At 27.3% G+C, this 20,443-nt stretch overlaps 3 protein-coding genes across 10 annotated transcripts; 2 read left to right on the top strand and 1 right to left on the bottom strand.

Annotated features, from left to right (window-relative positions):
• Positions 1–140: 140 nt before the first annotated feature.
• Positions 141–2,960, bottom strand: LOC100883745 (2-aminoethanethiol dioxygenase). 4 transcript variants are annotated; one of them, XM_012292311.2, is made up of 3 exons: positions 2,815–2,960; positions 2,054–2,395; positions 141–1,236 (listed from the first exon to the last, which is right to left on the bottom strand). In XM_012292311.2, the coding sequence occupies exons 2-3, from the start codon at positions 2,351–2,353 to the stop codon at positions 841–843; spliced, it is 696 nt and encodes a 231-aa protein (XP_012147701.1). In that variant the 5' UTR covers positions 2,354–2,395; positions 2,815–2,960; the 3' UTR covers positions 141–840. The 4 variants fall into 4 exon arrangements, with proteins under 4 accessions (XP_012147701.1, XP_012147702.1, XP_012147700.1 ...); XM_012292312.2 differs by having other exon boundaries at positions 2,752–2,946; XM_012292310.2 differs by having other exon boundaries at positions 2,802–2,945.
• A 6,650-nt stretch (positions 2,961–9,610) lies between these two features.
• On the top strand, positions 9,611–12,148 carry LOC100874788 (DGAT1/2-independent enzyme synthesizing storage lipids). Of its 4 annotated transcripts, none has more exons than XM_076531162.1 (7): positions 9,611–9,875; positions 9,963–10,001; positions 10,290–10,428; positions 10,500–10,594; positions 11,136–11,497; positions 11,567–11,770; positions 11,838–12,148. In XM_076531162.1, the coding sequence occupies exons 3-7, from the start codon at positions 10,337–10,339 to the stop codon at positions 11,943–11,945; spliced, it is 861 nt and encodes a 286-aa protein (XP_076387277.1). In that variant the 5' UTR covers positions 9,611–9,875; positions 9,963–10,001; positions 10,290–10,336; the 3' UTR covers positions 11,946–12,148. The 4 variants fall into 4 exon arrangements, with proteins under 4 accessions (XP_076387277.1, XP_076387278.1, XP_076387275.1 ...); XM_076531161.1 differs by having other exon boundaries at positions 9,788–9,809; XM_076531163.1 differs by lacking the exon at positions 10,290–10,428 and having other exon boundaries at positions 9,611–9,809.
• A 1,311-nt stretch (positions 12,149–13,459) lies between these two features.
• Fkbp12 (peptidyl-prolyl cis-trans isomerase Fkbp12) lies at positions 13,460–20,228 on the top strand. Of its 2 annotated transcripts, none has more exons than XM_076531167.1 (5): positions 13,460–13,608; positions 14,474–14,543; positions 15,496–15,543; positions 16,924–17,110; positions 19,631–20,228. In XM_076531167.1, the coding sequence occupies exons 2-5, from the start codon at positions 14,507–14,509 to the stop codon at positions 19,686–19,688; spliced, it is 330 nt and encodes a 109-aa protein (XP_076387282.1). In that variant the 5' UTR covers positions 13,460–13,608; positions 14,474–14,506; the 3' UTR covers positions 19,689–20,228. The 2 variants fall into 2 exon arrangements, with proteins under 2 accessions (XP_076387282.1, XP_076387281.1); XM_076531166.1 differs by lacking the exon at positions 13,460–13,608 and adding an exon at positions 14,341–14,359.
• The last annotated feature ends 215 nt before the right edge of the window (positions 20,229–20,443 follow it).

The following is a 20,443-nucleotide window of genomic DNA, read 5'->3' as shown; positions in this document are numbered from 1 at the left end:
ATGTAAATAAAAATTTTGTTTTTATTCAATAATTGTCATATGCTTTTTTATCATGTGTTACGTATAAAGTGTCTTATGATACATTCATCCTTCACATTCTTACTTTATACATATACCAACAGAATAATAAGTTTAATGCAATCATTATAAAATATAATTTTTTCAGAAGTCAAATTACAATGTATGTTTTTTCGGTAGTGTATAAAATTTACTTAATGTATATATACGTTAGTGTGACAGGTGGATAATAATACCGTGCATTTTGAGTAAAAATAAATAAAAAAAAAACTTAAAACACTTCCTTCGTGTGACATGTCATTTCGAAAAAATTAAATTTAAAATTTTTCCAGATTTGCATACACTTGATTTTCATTTTTAAATTTAACAAAGAACTTATGTGCCCCAAAGGTATTGTATACCGCGAACAAATATACATATAAGATTGCATTAACATAAATCTATACTTATGTGTACAGTTACTAGTATCTGATATGATCGATTCGTAAAAAATTTAACAAGTGCATGCATACCTGAACAATTTTCAAACTAATTTTCTTTAACAATCAAATTATTAATGGAAAAATCTTTTTCAACGATTTCACTTTAGTTTTACAAAGTAAATTGTCTTATGTCTGGTTACTGATGTATATGGATACTGTTCATCTTATTAAATCTTATATTCATGAGCAAAAATAAACAAATAATGTACAATCAATTAAAATTATCATTTCAACATTCATAAGAGTTTATAATACAAATATAAGTGCAAATTAATACAATAAAATGTAAAATTATTTAACAAATAAAACACAGAATATAAATATATTTTAATAATTCAGGTCACATTAAGGGTGGTCCTGTGTATTTAAGGCTTCCAGAATAGAAATCTGGTGGACCTTCAATAACCAATAACTTAACTTCTTCAATTATATCTGATAAATCTGTACACGACTTAGAACTACCAACAGTTTTGAAAAATGTACATGGTCTTGGTCCTTTTCCTGAATCATCTACATCATAAGGTGGACTGAGAATATCTAAAAATGCAGCTGGCCCTTCAATACAGGTAATTTCATGTAAGTTTCTGTCCCGTGGTGTAAGAGTACAAGCAGGAGAATTACTGTGTAAAGATATTGGTTTATGTCTAAATGCCATTACTTCCTTATTCACTTTACTTGTATAATCTTCATTTGTTTTCAAAGTATAATTATTCACTTGAACTTCCCCAGAAATTACCTGTATTTAAAAAATAAAATAGAATTTTATTTATATTTTAAAATGAATAAATATCTTAATATTGTAAACCCATAATCACAAACAAATGATCTGTAAAACATGTAAAAGGTACAAAGTTATTTTTTTATTCTATCCTATAATAAGATATGCTGAAGTAATAATAGTTATAACTAGTTTGAAAACATTATTACTGTAATTAATGAATCGAATCATCAACTGTAAATAATTGTCATCATTTAGTAGGACAGAGGCACATTGATAGTTTTTCAAGCGTGAAAAAGAATAAATACACAAAATGACAAAATTTTTTCAGGAATTTTTGTAAAAATGTATGTCAACTTTTGGCAAGCTAAAGTATCATTGTTTTAGACAGTTTACATATCATCCTCAATTTATTTATTTTTTTACTTCAGTTCAAATTTGAATATAAGTGACCATCAAATGTCCATTAATCTAGTATTAATAAAACTAACGAAATATGTAATTTTTATATGGTTTGTTTATTTTTAAATATTTCGAAGCATCACACAAAGTTACAGATCATTTTAACTTTTTGAAAGATTTATCAGTATGCAAACATAACCAACATGGATATAAAGTGACTTGTTATTTAAATGCAATTAATACATTTATATTATTAGCAAAATTAGAAACAAGGTAAAGAATGTTTTTATAAAATAATATAAGATTGGTACATTAACAAAATACAATTCAAAACATATATAGTCAATTGCTGCTTTCATATCTGTGATTATGGATTAATAACAATCTATGAAGTATTGATATATATTAAGAAGAAAATATAAATTTTTCATACCTTTAAAAAGCCATACATTCCAGGGTGATCATGTATTGGCATTGTAAATCCATGTTTCAATATAAAAATTGAAATAGCAAAGTCCTTATTTTCAAATATGTCAATAACCCACATTGGTGCATGTTGTACTTGAATAAAATCAAGAACCTGCTGATTCAAATTTACATCTTCAGCTGTAATTTTATTCATTAAATATCGTAGTTTGTCAAAATTTTGTTGACAAAGTTTAAACCCAGCATTGCTTCGTTCCTCAAATGTATTTAATGCTTGTTTCCACAATGTTTTTATTGCTGCCGTCATGTTTACTTATTACAATTTACAACAAAATCTTCATGAATTCACCTTTTACAAATAATGTTAACACATTATTAACGTAGTATTTAAAACACTGATATACAAGAAAATATGTACGAAATTTCATAAAAAAAATATCTAAATAACCTTAAAAAATATAACACGCAATAATTAATTACAGATAAAAGAACTTAAATGTTATTAATTTAAAGTAAATAAATATTTTAATAAATACCACTTAATTATTACACCCAAATTTTGTGTCTAAGCTTTTTCATAAATTGTACTAAATAAGAATGCGCAATATAATTAAAAGTTGTTTCACATATTTAGAGGTTAAGCGTATTAAACTATTTTCATCTTGCTATATGTTAAAATGTACTTCATAATATTTTCTCAATTACTTCTAATACATCAATATAGAAAAATAACATGTATATATATATATATATACATATATATGTCACCCTTTTTACGAGTTTTCGATATCCACAAATACTTCACATTTGTTGATATGAACTTTACTAAACATGGCTGTGATATGTGATTTGATGCTAAGCAATGCTAAGGTAAATGATGGAGAAATGTACGTATGCATGAATTTATATGTGGTGTATATATATATCAACATAGATACTTGTGTATTGTTGATATACCAAGAGAACGGAATTATGAACGACCAATTTTCGTTCATTCTGGGCATATCGACTCTGATTGGTTCTAAAATACTTCATAGTCAAAATCTTCATGCGTACAAAACTATTAAAATATATTCTTAAAAACGTTAACAACTCGTCAGATATTTTTATCTTTTGAATAAAATATTGCATTTTTTAAATTACAATATTTCATGAACTGTGTACAATACTGATTTGTTTTTGCATAATACTTTAGTACTTTTTTTATACAGAATACTCCGAAGAATATATCCCTGTAAAAGAAAATATGCTATCCCATTTCCAAATTTATGTATGTCCTCCACAATACTTTACAAAGTGATCGTTACGTTAAATGGATAAAAGTAATACAAATATAATTCTAATTTAACAAATATAATTCTACAATATAATTATATAAATATAATTCTTCATTTAACAGTTTTTTTACATTTCTGATCCCGTAAATACGCGTATACACTCAAAACCAACATACGGTATCTGAATTGTGGAGGCCGTTTAAATCGAGAATAAATAAGTAGTTTATTCTTTGTTTGAGATCATTATCATTGATTAATTATCCACATTGCAGTTGTCAAACTGACAATTTTAACTAATACAATTCTTTAATATTTTAATCCTGTTTGTACTTGATTAGCTTTGCTTGATATCATGTGCACTTGGTATAAACATACAAATTAATTTAAAGTTCCATGCGTTATGATATAACTTAGAGCAGTTCCTAACTCTGTCACTAACAAAGTAGGACACCTTGGCAACAATTTATCAATACCTCTACTTTTTCCCATTATTCATATACTTTGTCTACCGTGTATATAACCGTTGAAGTAAAAAATAAGTCATATTGAAGCAGTACAAGTGGGAAAACCTTCTGAGTTCAATCGAGTTGCGCAGAATAACTTCGTTTTCAGTGATGCGAAAAATGTATCTACATACAAACGAGTATACATGTGTGTATACAAAGTGAAACATATTACGCGGATACTAAGAGTAACTTACGTGTAGTTTATAGTAATAAAGAATATATAAAATCAAACGTACTTAATTTCGAAGGAGGCATAATGCAGTCCTATTATTTTTTTTTGTACAGTGCTGGTTAGTAAAAATCATACATTGTGTCTTTTTAATTTTGATGAAAAATTAAACTGATAAGGGACATCACCCAATTATTACACGCCGATTTTTATGAAATTGTTATACATTATAAAACTCGAAAAAATATTTGATACGTATTTTTTTTATCGGCAAACATCCACTCTGAAGGGGTGAAAATAACCCTTAAAGTTGGGGTTGAAAAAACTATTTTCTCAAATATCTCGGGAACTATTAGGCCTAGGCAAAAAATTAACCCCTTAGCTTACAATGACGCATCAGAGGCGTCCTAAGTCTATCGAGCCAAACATGAATAAGACGCCTGAGAGTCGTCGTAAGTCTACCGGGCGAAACATAAACAAGACCTTTCTGAAACTTGCAACAATAAATCTTTTTTTTTATTTAATAACACTGTACAACAGCCAATTGATTTCGTAACGGCTACTATGAAATTCTTATAGATTTTTGCAAGCTAAATACGAATCTGAAATCCGTTTTTCTCTAAGACGTACAATTTTTGAGAAAATTAATTTGAAAAAAATTGCAATTTTTCAACTTTGGAAATTTTTTGTGCTTTTACCGTAGCAGCTATTCAGTGGCTTTTTACACGAGAAGAATCTGTGAATTTTCCTGAATAAAACTATATGAATTGTTATTACATTGTAAATATTTAAATATGCTTCCAGGATGCGTACCGTTTATGGCAGAGTAGCTGGCAAAAATATGTAGAAGCCCAAGGGCAGTACTTTGAAGAATTTTGAGTATTTGTAAGAATTGGTTCAATAAATTCCTTAAAAAAAAATCATTCGCATTACTTTCGGAACACACTATGTAGTACGTACATTTTATACCTTCCGTTCGGTGCACGACTGATTCCTGTACATAGTATTCTGGAAATTGTATTATATTACATTTTTTATACGAGTTTATTTAAAAAAAAAAAACTTAAGGGTCCATAGGTGCCTCTATAAAAATATGGGGCCCGAGCAGATATCCTACTTGTTCCGCGTTATAGGCGCGTACTAGTGGCAGTATTCGACGCACGGAAGATCTCATTTGACCAAAATAGTTCGACGTTTCATTTAAAAAATTTGCACAATAATGTTAATTATTAAAATATTTTTTAGACAAACAAATTTTTCAAAAATCCACTTACGCCGTATTATTGCCCTTCCAAACCGGAAAAATTTGTATTTTTAATTTTTTATCTAGGTTTAACAGTTCTTGAGATATTTGTGAAAATAGCTTTTTCAACCCCAACTTTAAGGGTCATTTTCACCACCTCAAAGTGAGTATTTGTAACAATTAGATAATGTCCTTGGGTGAACGTGACAGCTTTGTAACAAACACTATAATATTCTATATCAATACTTGCTACTATGTCAAAAAAGGCGGAATTTTGTTGAATATTTATGACAAACTGATGACAAACTAATTTTAATAATATGTATAAAACGCGGTGATCACTTAAAGTCATACATTTGGGTGATTTCACATCAAATCAATCACTTTTATACGTCAACGTCATAAATTTTATTCTAGTCGAAATAGATTATAGTATACGGCAAATTGGTAAGGAGGGAGTATTAAGTTATTAGTTTGCCAATTTCAAATTTGTTTAAAGAATACTGGTATCTGAAACTTGCAATTTTTGCTTATTCTCACGAGAACTTGCTGTGCTTTAAAGAATTTAAAAGAATTTCAAATTAATGACATTAAAATGACCGACTTTATTACAATCGGTGGTATGTATCCCTTGTACGTCATAAAACCCGCAATATGATTAAAAAACAATATTGACTATTAAACAAAATATATTCAAAAAGATTTATTTAACAAAAGTCCTTGATTTTTGTGCAGCTAAAGCAAGAAAAAAAGTTCACAACAATGTGTGATTTCACTATCTGCCTCAAAAGTTCGCCTATCACAAAATTTTTAACAGATATCTATTTCTCTTCTTTCGATAGCCATTTTGCTATTAACATTAAATAATTAGTTATGAAGAATTTTGTTCAGTTGCTTAGCAATAATGTTTCAAGAAAAGTACTTCCCCGGATTACTTACCCGTAGCATTAACTACTTGATTCATGCAGACTACGCAATTTAAAAAATCTGTTATGCGTATATTCAATTTTGTGTCATTAAAGTAGCAATATTTTTTATTTTTATTTTTTCTGTTAAATATAAATAAATATCTAATATTATTATAAAAATGTTTCTATTATTTGTTATATAATCTATGCCAATAAATATAATATTGTGTTATAATATCCAAATACTTATGTTTTCATTCGCTTTCCCCCTAATTTTCATTACTAACGTAGATGTGAGTAGATCGCGAAGGTAAGTCCTAGAAGCAAAGAAACAACTCAACTTCTTCATCATTTAAAATTTAAAGTAGTACGATGGCAGGCATGAAATTTCAAGAAAGCGTAGGTATATGCTTTTATCGTATAAGATAATAAAATTTCAAACAGGATCTTCGAAAACGATTAATAATATTAAGGAAAGATGTCGAACTACTGAAAAATTCGTTGAATAGATTAACTAATACATTAATAGCATTGGAGAAAACAATGATGAAACTTTAGCGTTGACAGCTTTTAGCATATATTACATACATTTATTTCAACTTACTTTAATCATTTTGACTTACTCAATGTGAATGTTCATTTTTGGCAGCAATGAAATATGTAAAAACAAAATTTTAATTAGCATCGATTTAATCGATTTTAATGATTTTTCAACAACGTTGTAAATATGTTTTCTTATGCATATATTTCATAAAATGTGTAATATCCGGAAAGGAGCGATTATTGAAACAATTTTGGGTAAATTTTTTTTTTAACATCGACGAATTAAAGCGCTTGATTAGCTTCAAAAGCGATGGGTTCAAACATGATGAGTTTGCACCGTGTCATTGTAATTCTGTAATAAAAAATCCTTATATCATAGTCAAATCAAATAATGGCATATTAAGAGTAATATTCAGTTGTCCATTATTCATAAATAAGACATAAATTAACTATTTATTATTTATGCAAACCAAGTAAATTGAATTTGTTCAATACTTGTATTCATTATTTGGAAGAATACGGAACAAAATATAAAAAATTATTGTTACTTTTCACTAATTATTTAATATAATGGCAGTGAATACATAAGCCAAAAAAACTCGCGAATGATTATCCATAAATAACTTCAATGATTCCTTTTCCCTCTCTAATTGGACTTCGAACATTTTATTCTTAAGTACTGATTGCAGCGCAAATAATGTCGTACACAGAAAATTAAAGAACGTGTTAACTTCTATATCGCGTTGCAAAAGTTAATTCTCCGGTAGATCAAAAAAAATGTTCCAAATGCAACATCAAATAGGAAATACAAAATTATTAAAGTTATTTATGGACAATTGTTCACGTGTTTTCGTTCGGCTTATTTACTTGCAGTTATTATATAAGACAATCAGTGAAAAGTAACAGTGAAATGAAATGAGTTCACTGATTCGGTTGTGCCATTGACTGTTGTGCGGTGTATGTTATTCCTTTGGATGGTCAGGATTGGCGACCTAGAAAGAATAACCCATTTTCGTCAAAACAGGATTGGAATCCGTCAAAGGATTATTTATGGAACAATAAGTGCGTTTTAGTTATATTATTTGTACATTCTTCAAATTTAACATAGGCAGAAATTAATACACTTGTTATTTATTAGATTTAAAATCTTTTTTGTTGAATAAAAACGTAATTTATCCTTTAAAATATGTAAATTTGTTGTTTCCCGACTTTGCAACAAATGGCAAAATTTTTGATATTTTATTTTTTATTTGCAAAGAATGAATGAACATTATTCATAGTTGTTTTATTGGCCGTTGATTTAATGAAAAAGCGTCAAGTATTCTTTTCTTTGATGGGTGTAAAAATCATATTGACAATACAAAATAATAATAATACAAAAATAACATTGAATAGTAAAAATATAAAATATCTTGTATTGTGAGCAATTAACCGCGTGACAAAATAAAAGATATAGAATAAGATTACATTCTAGTTTTGAAAAAAGAGATAAAACTACAGAAAAATATAAAATTATCGTTAAGTCAAATTATTGCCTAAACAATTATTACAATTGTTATTTCATGGATAATGTTCTTGTATCCTTTGCTCGTCTAGTAGGATTTTGATCACACCTTCATTCGATAGTCGTAATGTTCGTTTTTATGTAGACGTGAAGTAAATTCTTCAGCATGAAGGATTGACTTTGTTCGTTAAAAAATACAACTCGTGTACATAGTTATAATTAATTCATAATAGACTATTTATCTGCAAGTCATTCAAAAGTAAAATACTAAAAAATGGTGGGAATAAAATGGTGAAAAATCACATGTTTTTCCAAAATCCTTTACCATTATTATGTGGCATATAAAAAGATATGCAACTTTTAACTTCTTTTTGGATTTTGTATGTTTTCGTAAATATTCACTACAATATGAAAACTCACTATTACCTTGTGAAAGTACTTTCACTTCTAGAATTCTTTTACTGCCGAAACGAAGAATATTGCTACTATTGACTTCACACAAAGTACATTTCTGTAAAATTCAATTTTTTTTTTAATTTTCAAGTTATTAAACTTCCAGTAATTAAGATTTAACATCTAAAAACTGGTAGGATATTAAAATGACAAAATTATGTATCATTAGCATTTATTGAGTTAATATAATTAATACATTTATGCGACACTATATTCTTATGCTTGTAATAAGTTTCCAATATATGTTGTGGTAATTCAATTGTAATTTGTAATAAATAGTTTGTTATTTCTATTATCCAGAGGTATCACTGTAGTATATTTATTCTATACCAGCTTTTCAATCTTGTAAAATTAATGTAAATATTTCGAAAACCACTATTAATAAGACAAAAACATTATGACATAAATAGATTCCAAATTATTAGGAATTGGCATGAAATCAAATTCAAGTTAACTTAAATTTCCCGCTTGCCAATACATCCAATTTAAAGAGACAGACCATCGACAAGCATTAAAAGTGCTGTCCGGAATCTTTGACGATACATATAATTTATTAATTTTCCAGAAGGCTTTCATCGGTCTCTGCTAAACTGATCAAATCTGGAACAAAGAAAAAGGAAGATTATTTGATTAGAAGAAGAGGGCAAAAGTGATCTCAAATGGCGGCAAAAATTCAAATATATTTACAATAAACTTGAAATTTATCACTATCAAGCTGACATTTTGATTTATGTCAGAACATTTTTCGTTCCATGGAATGTCTATGTTCCAATCAGTCTTTGCCCTTAGTGCTGACTATGGGAAATATTCAGGTGGCGCGATTTAGATGTTGTACAGTCTATGCATGAAATAGAGTATACACGTATTTATATACATATTCTTCCTATTATATTATTGAACTTATAATTGTTTACACGGAAGTCTTTTATAAATACAATCAATAATTACAGTTTTTAAATATATTGCTTTTTAAATTAAAAAGTTGTAGTGAAATAAACAAATAAATTATTAATATTACGTTAAAACTATACATAATTGTATCATAAAGTGTAACGAGTTGTTAATAAAAGTATAGTGCAATAAAATATAAACAATTATATTGAATTTTTATTAGTGTGATTTAGTTAGTGGATGCATTTATTTAACTACATAAATGATAGGTACAAAATAAAAAGAGTTAGACATCACAAAAACTCTTATTTGCATTAGTATTGCTGAATATGCAGGTGTTTTATGAACAAATATCAATATTTTTAATATTGTAATAATACGCTTATATCGTCCCCTTTTTTGTAATTTAAACATGTTTTCAGTGATACTAAATTTGCGAAAAGTTTTAAAAGATGTTACAGGTAAAAATATTATTTTATTTTATATATTATATGTACAATATTATCTTTAAACGTAAAAAATGTTGGCATTGGTTACTTACAAATAAAATACTACAATGTTATAAATATGTTTAAATATAGAAGTTAGTATTTGCTGTTTGTGTACTAAGTTTTGTTTTTTTACGATTTAAAGAAAATTTGTGTGTATCTTTCTTAAATTATTTATCATTTTTTATGTATTTGTCATTTACTTAATTTATAGTATAAAACTTATATAATAATAGCTAATTAATGAAATCTTCTTTTAAGTTGAATACATCGATGTGGATTTTACACTTTGGTTGTCATGGCTTTTAATGCCATTGTTAATAACATTTTTACTTCCCCTTCTAATTGTGGTATTGTTATATTTAACTGCATTAATATTATATGTATATAAGTTACACAGGTATGTTTTTATTAATTTAAATGTAAATAGTAAATAAAATTTGTAACTGTCATATTATTTTACTTTAATAGAGTTAGGCTAAGAAATGCATATGGAACTGATTGGAGGAATGCAGCTAGAAATGTAGTAGCTGCTGTTTGGGATGCACATGGTTGGATTTGGTATGGTACGTCAAATGATATTAATTTTATTTCAAACATTCTTTGATGTGAACCAAATATTTATTTAGTGAAGTTATCGACATAAGATATATATGTACATAAAATAGGTAGTTATCATTAGTTTAAAAGATATTTACAAAAATCTTCAATAATGTTTATATTATGATTACATGTTCTGTATATGATTGACTTATTCTTATTTTTTAATGAATATTCCTATTATTATAATACACCTATTTGAAATAAAATATAATGTATTTTGGTAATACATATATCACATATGCTATATATCACATATATCATATATCACATATGCTTGGATGTGTGATGCTACAGTATGTTATTGATGTTGTCACAAGTACCTGTATTCTAAACAAATTAACTGAGGTATTTCATATATGCTATAGTAACTAGGAAAAGTGGTAATAATATATATAGAAGCATAGTTATTGAGTACATTGACCTAGAAAACATATTTTATTATCATTGAAATTGAAAAGGACATCCATCATCGATAATTTGACTAAATACTTTTGTTTTTTACAGGATACGAAGTAGTTGGATTAGAAAATATACCGGAAAATGAACCAGTGCTTTTTGTATATTATCATGGAGCTATTCCTATAGATCTTTATTATTTTATATCCAAAGTATTACTTCTGAATTCAAAACTAATTCATACAGTAGCAGATAGATTTCTTTTTAAATGTCCTGGATGGTCTATAATTTCTGATGTATTGAAAGTCATACCTGGTACTGTACAAACATGTTCTGCTATTTTAAAAGAAGGAAACATGCTTGCTATTTCACCTGGAGGTGTGTACGAAGCTCAATTTGGAGATTCTTATTATCATCTACTGTGGAAAAAAAGAGTTGGTTTTGCAAAAGCTGCACTGGATGCCAAAGTGGTATGTTATTTTATTGTGAGCATTTTTTTATATTTAGATTATTTTGAAACACTAATGTTTTTGTAACAGTGCATAATACCTTTCTTTACAAAAAATGTTAGAGAAGCATTTAGAACAGTAAGTTGGGGTAGAAGAATATGGTTAAGAATATATGCTGCAACTAGATTTCCTTTTGTACCAATTTATGGAGGTTTTCCAGTAAAGTTAACAACATATGTTGGTAAACCAATTCCATATGATGGAAGTCTTACACCAGAAGAGTTGCAATTAAAGGTAATAATAATGCAAACATAACTTTTACAATTTTTAATAACATTTAACACATTATTTTTGCTTTTAGGTTGCAGGTGCACTAAAAAATTTAATAAATGAACATCAAAGAATACCTGGAAGTATATCATTGGCTTTATTAGAAAGAATATATAATATAGAAAAAAAGAAACCATAACTTTTAGCATGTGCTTGAGTATTATAAAAATTTCTGAAATTAAGTATTACAACATTTCCGAAATTTATACTTCCAATATATGTATTCTTCTCATTAGTTTATATTAACACGTTCATTATCAATTAGATATTGCTTCTGTCTTTAATAATATGAAAAAATTAAATATAATTAGAAAATAGAACATCCATATACAGGGTGTTTAGAGATTTACTAGCCAGCGTTTTTCTCGTAAACGACTGATACGAGAAAAAAATGAAAGAGGAAAAAATGATAGTGTTTTTTACAATCAACATAACGAAGTATATAAATTTTTCGTGTTTATACAATTTTTTGAAAAGTGAAGGTAGCATTCAGTTTTTCAAGTGGAATAATATATATTTTTTTATATCATATGAAAGGGCGTATCGAAACGAATTCTTGAGACCCATTCAGAATCAAAAACAAACGAAATATTTCAAATATTTCGTATTACTGTATTTACCGGTATTTCTTACTGATATGTTTACATTTCGTGTTCAATGTGGTTTGCATTAGCTAGAAAGCACTTTTGGTGGTTTTATGTTATGATTATGTTATGATTAGGTCATGATAATGGTGTTATGATAATGGAAACCGCATTGAATACGAAATGTAAACATATCAGTAAGAAATACCGGTAAATACAGTAATACGAAATATTTGAAATATTTCGTTTGTTTGTGACTCTGAATGGGTCTCAAGGTCATGATATGTATCGTAAAAAAATATATACCATTCCACTTAAAAAACTGGTTACCTTCACTTCTCAAAAAATAGTATAAACATAAAAAATTTATATACTTCGTTATGTTGATTGTAAAAAACACTTTTTCCTCTTTAATTTTTTTCTCGTACCAGTCGTTTACGAGAAAAACGCTCGCTAGTAAATCTCTGAACACCCTGTATACATATATTACACTATCTTTTAGATCAGTGATGAGCAGATCGAATACCTGCCAAAGAATTAACAGTCATTAACAACGTAAACGGCGCATGCAGCGATAAAGTGTATAAAATACAGAGATTGATACAATTTCTATTTTTCCACCTCTTACAGTTAAACAAATACAGCACCGACAGGCTGTTATAGACTCTTCTTATATTGTTGGTTAAACATATTGTTTTTCACATGAACTTTTATATAGACAAATCGCATTCCATCTATATAACACACGAAGATATGTGAAGGTTCCAAATTTTTAATTTTTCAAATTTACTAACTTTGAAATTATCATATTTCCAAATTTAGAAATTTTTAAAGTTTTCAGAATCCTTAAAATTTATGGGCTTAGAAATTTGTAGATTTCCAAATATTACATGAAGGATTTCTTTCTTACATTGCCAATTCCAAGATTTTCCCCTACTACTATTACAGTGAGGCAGTATAACTAGAATTTATTGTATTTACAAATACCTACAAGAATACGTTATTCGCATGTCCGTCGTCCGTGTACCGTGTCTCTAAAATCACAGTTATACATTACAGTTGTAGATTACATGATAGACTTTGATTTTCATCTGCTGTGAACCATATAAAACAAAAGGATTAAAATTTATATGAGAAATATAAAGTATCACAAATGTAACATTGGTAGTGAATGTGTTAATATTGTAATAAGGTACTGTTAAATTAAAACGTATACTGGTAAGTCAAAAAACATTAATATTGCGTTAAAAAAGTTATTATTTAATTTTTAAAGCTACGACTTATCTATTTACTAAATTAAGTTGTTGCGCTGTTTTTTTTACAAATTTTATTTTAAATCTATTTCAATTTTAATACAATTTTTTATACGTATATCACTGTAACGTCTGTACCTGATAACCAGACTAACCTAAGTCGACTTTGATTATTTAAAAAAAAGCAGAAAAAACAAATTATATCTTTTTAAACAAATTTCGATTAAATGAGAAAAAGAAATAAATGGAACTAGGTTAGTTTGATCCATGGGTAGAGATATACATATTTCGATATTTATAATTTTGTATAAACGAGACTTTAATTTAACTTATAATCATTACAAATTTTTACTATGAAAAGTTATTAACATAAATAATTTGTAAATATTTTAGTATTTTTATGGTACTATTGTGATTTATTGATAATATTTTGTAAGTACTTATTTACATTAGTTATGACTTGTTATTTTAAATAAAAGGTACTTAACAAGGTAGTGTCATTTTGTAACACTTACGTTTTAAATTTTCTATGAAACGAATTCATATAATGAAATAAATAATTTATGCTTTAAATTTACCGCGCTCGGAAATGTTGACATTGATCGTCGAATGTTAACCGGAAGATTTGAAATAGCAGCGAACCTAACGGCGGCTTTTCCAGTTAAAACTTCTTTCCCCAAGGGTATCTTCAGATACCTTATTATATTCAGCGAATGGTATTGGACTGCTATCGTTTTTTGTAGCTACAACGGTCACGTTTATGTGAATTCTGCTTACCGATACAGATCGTTAAATTTCATATCATAAGATTTAATTATTTCTTTGTCAAGAATCTAGTTTTGTGCAACCGAAAATACGTAATCATGGGCGTGGATGTGAAAGTTCTTTCTCTTGGAGATGGTAATTATTCTGTACACAATATTTTATGATCTTTCACCTTTGGTTTTCGTTTGCCGCTTTTTTCTTATGTTGTGTCTGACTTATTTTATTTTTATTAGATTTTGATTAGAAATCGTGAGCTATATTTCATTAGAAATATTTCAAAAAGATTCATTGACAAAATTTATTTACAACCTTTAAATCAATGAGAAGCATGCTTGGTCGATACTTTCTCCTCAAAAAGACGATTTTGATTATTAGTTAATACATTCGATTAATATCTGAAATTTTATTATTTAGTAGGTGAAACCAAAGCAAAGTGAGACATTTAAGATTTAATAATAGAAACGAGCGCATTTTTTTATTTTAAAAAGTATGTTTCCATTAGTTTAAAATACTACCAGAAAACAAGCATTGTCAATAATCTAAAAATATGTAAAATAATATAAATATATTATGTAATAATTGTGGTCCTTTTTATTTGTATGTTTTTGATGTCATATTGTAAGCAAATCATATTCTTTCTGTTATGAGTACAAGTAATTCATTTCAATTTCACTTTGCCATTTTTATTTTACCACCAAATATATTTTTGATGTTGTGTTAGTTAAATTAGTTTTTACTATGTGAAAATTAACTTTTCGAGCCCTTAGATTTTGGTTGAGCATTTAAAATATGTCTTCTGAAAAGACAGTTAAGTACAAAGGATTAAAACTTGACATTACTTATATGACTCCAAAAATTACAGTTATGTATAAACAATTTAATTTCTATGTAAATTTTTTAGGCAATTTGCCCTATAATTAAACAATCTTGAAAGTGTTAATAGTTTAATTTTCTGATAAATATACTATAATTAATATTATGCAATACTACAGATAATGAAACAAATAAAAATTTTACTTTGCTCTTGTTTCGTCTACTTTTAATTTGTAATATATTTTCTTTAATAGTGTTTGCTATATGTATGCAGGTCAAACGTACCCAAAAACTGGACAAACTGTAGTTGTTCATTATACAGGTAAATACTTTTATAACCATTTTCAATTACAGTGGAGTTGGGTTTTGTATCCTGGATTTTGGTCAGATTAATTAACTATCACCATCTTCCTCACTTGTTGCAACCAATTTGGTGGAATATGTTATTTCATTAAAGAGATTACAAGACTTAGTATATTTATTTTTACAACCTGCTAATTCAAGATGGGCTCTGATGCCAAATGTTGATACCTCATTCATATACCTTCTTTCTTTCTTGTTCATTTAATTTTTTGATTTTGTCTGCTTCTTTAGATAATAATTCTAATATAGTTCCAGGATGTAGACAGTTAACCTAATTTCACTGTGCATTATTTCTTTCAAAATAAATAAATAATAATCTTTTCAATATAATATGTGAACTTTCAATTGTATATTACAATACTACTAAAATGTTAAATAGAAACACTTCTATATATAAAATTTTCTTAGGTCAAAAGACAAATATTGTTACAACATTAAATGTTTCCGAACCTGGGTTTTTGATCTGTTTATTATGTTGTAATATGATTTTTTTTACGACTAAAGGACAGATATTTATATGTTTATGATATATTACAATCTACAAAGTAAACATAAATCATAAATCTATATACTGGTTCTCATAGATTAATTGATTTATTTATACATTGATATAACATAAATGCATAAATATCCACAGTCCATATATAATTAAACTTAATATTCTTTTTTTTAAAAAAAACTTGCATGTTATTAAGTTTCCTTTTTGAATTTATCTTAAGTTTTCTTTTAAAATTGTAAGAATAAATTGAATCAGCAGATAAAAGTTTCCTTTTTATTTTGATTGGCAAGTAACAGTAAAACAATCGATTAATCTTAAAAATAAAATTATGGTTAAAGTAATAATCAGTTGATTAAATAGTTAAAAACATGTTTTTCTTTATCTCTCAATAGAAAAATATTTTAAAACTAAATTAAAAATATTTTAATTTATAAAGTTACTGTAAAGTAAATAAATTACAAGTAATTTTGCTAAGAACATGCATACATGAATTAAGATTGTTTTATTATTATCCACTTACCCCTTAAATATTGAGGTATGTTTTTTCTAAACAATTTTAAAGTGTCTTGAAAATATAAAGATTGATGATATGTATCAATAACAATTTTTACTGACTTATTTACTTTCATCTAAAATTTTATTTTTATTCATTTCATTTTATTATAAACTTCTGTCAATCAGAAAGTAATGTTATTGTTTAAAATATGTATACTCAAGATATTTTATGCATCATTGTTTGAGTAAATTACGAATAAAATCGTTCATTATTATTATTATGGGTTTATGCATTCAGTTTTGATATTTTGAAATTGTATTACAAACCTTGAAAATTTCCAACAGGTATTCTTGAAAACGGGAAAAAATTTGACTCTAGCAGGGACCGTGGAGTGCCATTTAAATTCAAAATAGGTAAAGGAGAAGTTATTAAAGGTTGGGACCTAGGAGTTGCTCAAATGTGTGTTGGAGAGCGTGCTAGGCTAACTTGTTCTCCAGATTTTGCCTATGGTAGTCGAGGACATCCTGGAGTATATCCTTTAATACAAAATGATTATTTATAGCTTTACTTATTACATCATATACAGAGTATTTTTAAAATAAATGACCAAGTTTTTCCATTATTTTAAGAGTTCAGATAGAATGTATAAATCTTTTCTGTATGTAGTTCAGTATGACTTAACTATTACAATTTAACAAAATTTTTAGGGTTGGTGGAGAAGAGAAGTATCCTGAGTTGTAAAAGATTAAATTTTAGTATTGCCCTTCCAAACATTTTGTACATTATGCACACTGCTTCACTGATATTAGTGTGCTGAATATTTATATTGCACCTGTTTTTAGTAAAAGTAACGAACATATACTAACAATGCAAAAAATTGCGAAAGCGATACATGCTATTTATTGTAAAAGCAAGTTTTTAGTTTCAATGATTCAATAATAAATGTTGTAAAAGTCAACATTTTTAACAACTTATTCCTACACATGTAACAATCAGATTTTCTGAGCTTTTAAAATATAAAAACTGTCATTATTGTCTCATTTAATCCTGTCATATGTGTATTTGAAACACAGTCATAAGCATAATCGACATTTATGAGCAGTATATTTACTTTATCTGTTTTTTCAATATGTACTTAGAAAAATGTATGATATCGGTTGAGCCGTATTGTCATGTCACCAGCAAACGGCAGAAATCGAACATTTTTAAAATATCTTTAAAACTTAGGCTGAACAGAGGTTATATATATAGAAAAAAAGTTATTTATAATGTTATCCCGAATAATATATTTAGAAATCATCGTAATTGATGAAATGGACATTGTTAAAAAGGATCTAGCAAGATAATGTGACAAAAAGCATCTTTTGAATAGATTTTATTTTATATTGTATCGTTCGATAACTTATCATAAATCAATATCGTACACCAAGTTTAAACTCTGTATTTCAATCAGAAGGGTAATTACAAATGAAATTGTGATTATGGGGTTTCGCCCTATTTTCCGTATTTAGAGACATACAAAAATTAAAAAAAAATTCAAATACACATAGATATGGCAAGGTATATTAGAGAATTTTTTGAGAGTTTTGTTGCAAATTCCAGATGCAAAAAATGTAAAACTGTAAATAAATCGTCAAAGATACAGATTTCGTACCGAAACTTAAATGCAACCACTTTCTTCCTTTTACATTGAAAGAATATTACCATGACTATTATCCTCTAACTTTTACAGATTTTTTTACTTGACTACGTTGAATAAATCATCAATGAATCGTTAATACTTCATAAATTAAGAAATATAAATATAAATTCTCGTAATTAATTTAATTTTTATCGTTTATATCTTATCCTACCTAAACCAAAAATATAAAAAATCATAAAACATATGCATTTTAAAAAGAAAGTGGATAGCTTGCAATTATTAAGACATGCTTTTGGCCAAAATATGCCGAAAAAGTAGTTTTGATTTTTTTTTCCTATAGTGTGCCATATCGAAATGTTTAAGTCTTGATACGAAATTATCTTTCTAAACTTTTTAGTACGACACTCATATTCAACACATAAAAATGACTAGAATGGTGCATAATATATGCTAAAAGTTTGGAGGGCAACGGTATCTCCATAGTTTTTACTATATAAAATTTTAGTCTTTGGTATTTATAAGTTTCTATAATGTTAATGAGGAACTTTTACTATAGCACATTACATTCTGCCTATACAGACATTGTTAATAAAACCGTCCTGGCTGTATTAGTTGGAAATATTAAATTCTGTCGAATAGCTGGTGGTGTAATAATAATTTTGACATCAGTATTTATTGAATATCCCACGTATAATCCGACATCAACGAAATTTGACTGACATTTCACAGGTAATTGTTTGGTAACCGCCTCACGACAGCCGGATTAAAGTGGTTAACTTATACTTGTCCCAATACGGATGAAGCTGTATGGCAAACAATTGAATGAGTTATTGGGAATGCATTTGTCCATATACATCGTCTGGGAATAGTGAAGACTACTCCGTTATTGTTATTCTATACATAGATACTGAGGTCGATGTCGCTGTTACATCATCGACTATTCAATAGTTGACGATTGCAACAGCGAAAACGATTGATTAGTAACGTCTGTATAGACAATTGAATGTATTATACTGAAAGCGTTTTACTCATATTTTAGAAATTAATTAATATCCGAGTTAAAATTTTATATTTAAAGTCTCTTCTTCTCATTCCTATAAAATTTCGCATCAGTATGATGGTTGGGCCATACCTTACTGTAACCTGTTTGCCTGTTTAAGTAGTATAAAATGTTTTTAACAATGAAAGAATATTGTGACATGATATAATTATTTATATAACTTTTATTGAATTCTTAAGAGAAGTATATATTTTGGATTGACCACATATTTTAAGAACATATTTATATATGGATATGTTTAAAAATTCTAAATTTACGTACAATGCAATGCAACTTATATTATATTATATCTAATAATATAAGTAGAATTTATTAATATTCTACCATATTATCCTTGACAAAGACACACTATTCCTCCAAATGCAGTTCTTATCTTCGATGTGGAATTATTGAAGGTGGAGCCTTGAAGAGTTTTCCAGGGTATACCAAATTGACTACACACATCAGAATCACTGATAACTAAACGCTTCAAATTACATTATGTTAAGTAGTTATTGCATGAGTGGTATGTCACATACTTAATTTGATTGCTCATAAGAACAAAAAATTTAAGACATTAATTCCGTGTTCCACTATTGCACAAGTATACAATATTATAAATTACAATTGTACAGAAATGTCCAATGACTAGTTAACGTAAAACGTCAGGACACATTTTACACACTTTTGCGTCATAATTAGATTAACCTTTACACTGCTCATTGTGAGGCTGATCTATCGCATTCCTATTATGAGTAATTGAATTAAAAAGTAAATCTTAAAATATTTAACATATAATCTGATATCTGTGTTCATTCCAATTACTTAATCTGTACTTTGTATACAATTACCTGGATATTTTGTAAAAAATCTTTCGATAATGCAAAACAGAACAATTGTACTAATACTGTAATTGTATGAATCTTTACATGGAAAAATTCAATAAAAAATATTGTCTTGTCTCCAAATATAGATATATTTATTTCCATGTAAGGGAACTGTTGAAACGACGGATAATTCTAGAATTGATTTTGAGAGTATCATGTCATAGAACTGACAAAGAGGCCGATCCTTGCTTCTGGTATATGGTTCTATCGAGGAAAAGCAAGGACAACATCAATTTCGCTAATATAAAATGTTAAAACAAAAAAGCAATATTTTTTTATACTCCTTTTTTCAAGAT

This window comes from Megachile rotundata, chromosome 4, assembly GCF_050947335.1.
Source record: "Megachile rotundata isolate GNS110a chromosome 4, iyMegRotu1, whole genome shotgun sequence".
Classification (NCBI taxonomy): domain Eukaryota; kingdom Metazoa; phylum Arthropoda; class Insecta; order Hymenoptera; family Megachilidae; genus Megachile; species Megachile rotundata.
The sequence above is the reverse complement of the archived record's forward strand: the minus strand, read 5'-3'. Positions and strand labels throughout refer to the sequence as shown.